At 43.9% G+C, this 6,288-nt stretch overlaps 1 protein-coding gene across 1 annotated transcript; it reads left to right on the forward strand.

The window, feature by feature from the left end:
- The first annotated feature begins 2,241 nt into the window (after positions 1-2,241).
- LOC149828453 (EIN3-binding F-box protein 1-like) lies at positions 2,242-5,946 on the forward strand. The gene is made up of 2 exons (XM_090016849.1): positions 2,242-2,484; positions 3,152-5,946. The coding sequence occupies exons 1-2, from the start codon at positions 2,460-2,462 to the stop codon at positions 5,140-5,142; spliced, it is 2,016 nt and encodes a 671-aa protein (XP_089872975.1). The 5' UTR covers positions 2,242-2,459; the 3' UTR covers positions 5,143-5,946.
- Positions 5,947-6,288: the final 342 nt, after the last annotated feature.

Raw genomic sequence — 6,288 nt, forward strand, 5'->3', positions numbered from 1 at the left:
CCATCCCAAATGCCTTAACACCCATCCTAGTGCCGAGAATCTAAACGGCGTGTTTGACCAAGATTTTGCCTCGGGAACACCAAATGCATAAACACCCACATTGTGTTTGTTGATAACATGAAAGGACTTGGCAAACATGGTAATATTGACGCACACACACACACACACACACATTGTGTTATCTTTGATGATACTGCTAGCCTAACTAATCTTTGACTGGTTGGCATTGAAACTCAATAATTGCATTCCTATGAGGGGGAATCTTGTATTTGTGGCTCGACAATGCACTTCCTTGGGCCATATTCATAAACTTGGGTTCTGAATTAAGGTTAAGATCATATTAGATAGTAAGCGACATTAGCTAATATGTATCTAAAATTCAAGCGAAATCCTTAGGCCATCTTCATAAACTTGGGTTCTGAATTAAGGTTATGATCATATTAAATAGTACGCGACATTAGCTAATATGGATCTAAAATTCAAGCCCAAACGGGTCCGGCTGTGGTTCAGCTTCATGCTGCACCCTCGATTGGGGTTGGGGGTTCTATCTCGGGCCAGGTTTAAACTTGGGTATATCTAGCAAGAGGAGGGTGACCTATTATTTAATGAATTCAATTGAGACTTTGGCTTTTTCCTAGTTTCTACTACAAGTTTGAATTAGTATTGTTGATTTTATGGTATATAAAATGTTACACTTATCTTCAACTTTAAATTCATTTGAATTTCTGATTGTTTAGTACTGTATGCTTCTATAAGAAATGCATGTCCCACACGGTTCTAGTCTTCTAGATTGGCCGCCAAGTTCAATGGTTGGTAGTCAGTTCATTCAAGGTACATGAACATTGAGCTAATAATTTAATGAACATGGATCCAGAGTATCTTGATGAAACGATAACATAAGACATGGCCATGGCTGTTACGGGTCTTATTCTGAGTCATATGAGCACGATGGCTCCAGTGACTCATCAAAGATTGTGGGGCCTTTTTATCATGTCGCTAAATGCCTACCATATCTAAATCTGATTTTAAGTGTCAGCACGCTTAATTTCGAAAATTGGCCAAAAATAAACTTGTACAAAACTTCAGTAAATTTTAAAAAATCAATTTATATCTATGCATGTTGAAATGGATATATAAGGATTGATGAGTAGAGAAGCAGGTGCTACCTACTGCAAAACCAACAAACAGGACAATATGGAGGTTATGAACTGGCTTTTTTGTGTTATGGGCACGCTTGCATTAGTTATAGATGAACTGCTTTAGACCAATACAAGAGGGGCCCTGTGGTTTGCAAATGATACTGCATAATGTGTTAGAACATGGGGTTAAAGGTTCTTTGGAGTAATAAACAAACACATGAAAGTTCAAAGCGTCGAATGAGTTATATGATAAAAAAAAAATCAGAGTCCATGTGACTTTGCTGTACAAAAGACGTTAGTTTTGTGAAATAGATGCGGCTTGATGCATTCAGTTGGGATGATAATAAGAGTTGATTATTGAAGAGAATGTAAACAATATCTGTATATGATGATTGAAAGTGGTTAACTACTAGCTGTTTACTATATGATAGCAGTAAGCAAATGACCTCCATATCAGAGCATCTTTCCTCAAGAAAAGCCAAGAAAAGGCTCCATGTTAGAGCAGCCAATTCTATAAGATTGAAGGAAAAAGGATGGCACTATTCCAAGACACAAGCAGTAAATTGGTAATAATATAAGGTGAGAGTGCATGTGGCTGTTCCTGGGCAAGAAGGGATTAAGCATTTAGGCAGTTAGATTAGTAGCTTTGAACTGGATTCCTTTTTCCCACCGAATCAAAGTTTGGCGAATTTGGGGTCAAAATTTTCCAGAAAAAAAGAAAAGGTGAGAAATAAACACGGCATCCTGTGGGACCTAGAAGCTTGTAGAATGATCTCTCGAGTAAATTTGTTTCCTAGATAGGGATAGAGGTGTAAATCGAGCAAAAAGGAGAGGAATAAGAGTGTTTATTAGGTTCGGAAAAGGTGGGTTATTATGGGAAAGATGCATTGAACGGGCCGGGATTTGTAGTGTGGGGTTTCATAATGAGAGAGAGAGAGAGAGAGAGAGAATCTAGATGATCATAAGAAATTAGATTTATCACAATATTTTTGGGGTGGGGACAGGGGAAGGATCTCACAAGGGTACTGACCCAAAATTTGTTTTTTCTCTAACCTTCTTCCCTCCCTCTCCTTTTTATTCTTTGGGTGGTGTTGGATTAAGGGTGTGTGGCAAAGTCCCATGAGCCTCAAACCAATCTTCTCAGTCCTCCTCTGTCCCTCTTTCTAGGAGGAAGAAGAAGAAGAAGAAGCTTCTGATGCATTCGGTGTTTGGAGGGTACTTGTTGGAAGAGGTTTTTGTGATCCTGTTGCTGCTTGTTTCTGTTGTTGGCGGTCGTGGGAAGTCTGTGTTGGTGGTGTTAAGGAAATTGACGACGCCGTTATGCCTACACTCGTCAAGTATAACGGTAAGTGATCTCTTCCTTGCTTTCCCTTCTTGTCTCTTCTCTTCTTATTCTCTTTTTTTTGTTGGTTAAAAAATTGTTTTTCTTTCTTTCATTTTTTTTTATTAAGATCTTGTTATTTGAATTTGGTTTTTTGGGTGTTCTTGTTTCCAATAAATGGTTGGGATTTTTTATTTGGTTAAATCTTCTTGACTTGGTTCTTCTTTTTCGATTTCCCTGAAACCAGATGTTCCATTTCATGCCTTCCTCTTTACTTCAAATTGGTGACTTCGATATTTGCTCCTTTCCTTTTCCTTTTTTTTTGTCTCCCCCTCTTCCTGTCTTGTATCAAGCTTTAGTTTGATTTTTTCTTTTGGGAGTTTTAAGGCGCGTGCAATTTTAACATTGTTTTGGTTTTAACAATTCACAGAGCAAACTATCATTCTTATAGTAGAGGATGGTTGTCAGCATGTTGTGGGTTCAGTATTTTATATGGTGAATCCTATGGTCATCTTTCTCTTGGAGGAGGAATGGGTTCCCTTAAAGCGTGGATTCATTAGGGTTATGATTTATTGTAGTTTTGGTAGAGTTCGTGTTTACATTCTTTGGGGTCTTCTGTTTCTGCGACGTCTTTGGGATTTTAGGACAAACTGCTTAACCAGTTCCATATTTGGTTTTTGTTTGGCTACAGGTGATGAGGGTTTCTGCCCAACAGGGCCCTTTGGCTCGAACCTCGTGGATTCGAGCCTCATCCTTTCTCTATCGTCTCGCGTTGATGTCTACTGCCCGCAGCGGAAGCGGGCTCGGATCAGCGCCCCTTTCGTCCTCAGAGAAGAAGAGCGACCAGCACGGAAGATCGTCCCCTCGATCGACATGCTCCCGGATGGATGCCTCTTTGAGATCTTCACGAGGGTGGCTAGCGTCCGCGACCGAAGCGCCTGCGCCTGCGTTTCCAAGCGATGGCTCATGCTGCAGAGCAGCATCCTCAGGTCTGAGATCGTTCAGCAACCCATCAATTGCAATTCTGTAAATGCCACAAAGGAGGGTTCTGCAACCAACAAGGATGCAGACCTCCCGAACATCCATCCGGAGGTGATGGATGTCGAAGGTGGTGATGCAGAGGAGGAAATTGAAAGCAATGATGGATATCTTACACGGTCCTTGGAAGGTAAGAAGGCCACTGATGTTAGACTTGCAGCCATTGCCATTGGCACTGCCAAGCTCGGTGGTCTGGGTAAGCTTCTGATACGGGGTAGCAACGCAACTCGTAGTGTCACGGATGTTGGTCTCACCGCCATCGCTCGGGGGTGCCCCTCGCTCAAGGCTCTCTCCATCTGGAATATCTCCACCATCAGTGACAAAGCGCTCTGTGAAATCGCCGAGGGGTGTCATCAGTTGGAGAAGCTTGATCTATCTCGTTGCCCGATGATCACGGACAAGGGATTGCTTGCGATCGCGGAGAAGTGCCCGAATCTGTCGTCGCTAACCTTGGAGTCTTGCCCGCGCATCGGTAACAAGGCTATGCAGGCTCTCGGCCAGTCATGCGTGAACCTTCAGTCCATCAGCATCAAGGATTGCCCGCTCGTTGGTGATCAAGGTGTGGCTGGTCTGGTTGTCTTTGCTGCGAACCTTACAAAGATCAAGCTTCAGGGAGTGAATATTTCCGATGCTTCTTTTGCAGTGATCGGTCACTACGGTAAATCGGTGACTGAATTGTCCTTCGGGGGCCTTCAAAACATAGGCGAGCGCGGGTTCTGGGCCCTCGGCACTGCCCATGGTCTGAAGAAGCTGAAGACCCTCATTGTATCGTCCTGCAAGGGGATCACAGACATGGGTCTTGAAGCCATCGGAGTTGGCTGCCCTGTTTTGAAACATCTTTGCTTGCAAAGGTGCTACTTCGTGTCTGATAACGGGTTGACAGCGTTTGCCAGAGCGGCGGTGATGCTGGAGAATTTGCAGTTGGAAGAATGCAACCGGATCACTCAGGCTGGTATCTTGGCCTCTTTCTGCAACTGCAAGGCGAAGCTGAAGACACTTAGTCTGGTCAAATGCATGGGCTTCAAGGATCAAAATGTGGGCTTCTTTCCCCTGCCTTCTTGCATTTCGCTGCGATCACTCACCATCCAGGATTGCCCTGGTTTTGGTAGCCAGGGCCTAGCTGTTGTATGCAAGGTTTGCCCTCGGTTGCAACAGGTGGATTTCAGCGGACTCAACGACATTGCCGACTCTGGTGTTTTGTCTCTGATAGAGAGCTGCCAAGTTGGTCTTGCGAAGGTGAATCTCAATGGGTGTGCAAACCTGACTGATAATGCCGTTACTCGTCTGGCTATGCTTCATGGCAGGAGCCTGCAGCTCTTGAACCTTGGTGGTTGCAGGAGGTTGTCGGATGAGAGCTTGAAGGCCATCCTAGTCAACTGCCCTTTGCTGCAGGACCTGGACATGTCGGGGTGCTCGATCACCGATCATGGTATTGTTTCCCTCCCCTTGTGCGTGAAGGGGCTGCCGGATCTGCAGATCCTCTCGCTTTCCGGCTGCTCGCTGTTGTCGGATAAGAGCTTGCCGGTGTTGGGGAACCTGAGTGGTTCTCTGGTGGGCTTGAACCTTCAGCACTGCAACTCGATCAGCAATACAGCAGTTGGTTGGCTTGGGGAGCGGATGTGGAGGTGTGACATCCTCTCGTGATCTGGAGGAAATGGATGGAGAAAGAGGGTGGCTGGAGAAAACATATATCCGGTTGAAGTAACTCTTGAGACAGATTGTCTACGTCTCCTTCTCCACCTTGGGTAGCTTTTAGTTCTGTGTTCTCTTTTTGGGTTCATTTGTTTCGTGTCTTCTCTAATGGGCCTTGTTCAGTAGAGTAGTAGAAGAAAGAAGAAGAGGAAGAAGGTAGTGGGAGATAAAAGGAAAACTTGGTTGTTTTCCGAGGGCTCTCTGTTCCATCTGTTTTTGCGGGTTATTCATTAGCCCGTTCGCCATTAGGCAACCATGTAGATTGGTTGCTGCTTTGGACAGAGTTTCTCTCGTGAAGAATCACCATGTTTTCTCTTTGAATGGTTAAGAGTTTTTTTCCTTCTAGTTCTTGTGGGTTTTGCACTCAGTTGGCACAGTCATTGTGCTGCTGGTGTTTGGGCCATGCCTCTTAATCTGGTCTATCATGTCAAGTCTTTGGAGTGTCTGTGTTGTGTTCATGGGGGTGTTTGGTTGTTCTCATGGTGGCTATGTCTCCATGGTGGGTCAAGTTTAGGTTGGTACTTCTCGTGTGGTGGGTTTGCAACTCGTGTGGTGGCCTTGGTGATCATTTCCATCTTTTTTCTCTTGTGGGTGGCTTTGGTGATGGCGGCAAATTTGTTTGGGTCTGCCATGACAACCAGTGTGTTGTTTTTCTTCAAGAAGCCAAAACCTTAGTTTTTTTTCTTTTTTTTTTCCAGGCTGCTGTATGTAAGAGCTGCTCACCAACATGATACGTTAATGGAGTTTGTTTCTCTCTCTCTCTCTCTCTCTCTCTCTCTCTCTCTCTCTCTCTTTGTAGGAATAGGGTTGGTAAACGAGCCGAACCAGACTCCGGCTTACGGGGAGCCTAGCTCGAGCTAGCTTGCTTTGAAAAGAAAAGCATCTTTTCAAAATTAAAGATAGTATATTTTTTACTATTAACCTTATGACCTAAGCTCCGATTGCATCATTTACAAAATAAATAGGTTATTTCAAAGATTTTAACGGCAAGGCTTGAAATTCTAAAACTTATCGCTTGCAACCCTTCAGTTCAACTATTCGTAGTTTATGATGTAAAATATATTGATTACCAGTTAACGGAGGCTTATATGAGCTGGG

The sequence above is a fragment of the Nuphar pumila genome, chromosome 9 (assembly GCF_984573655.1).
Source record: "Nuphar pumila chromosome 9, dmNupPumi1.hap1.1, whole genome shotgun sequence".
Classification (NCBI taxonomy): Eukaryota; Viridiplantae; Streptophyta; class Magnoliopsida; order Nymphaeales; family Nymphaeaceae; genus Nuphar; species Nuphar pumila.

Coding starts and splice junctions, on each gene's coding strand:
- LOC149828453 (XM_090016849.1), top strand. CDS start 2,460: ATGCCTACACTCGTCAAGTATAACG. Junction 2,485..3,151: donor TACACTCGTCAAGTATAACG/GTAAGTGATCTC, acceptor GTTTGGCTACAG/GTGATGAGGGTTTCTGCCCA.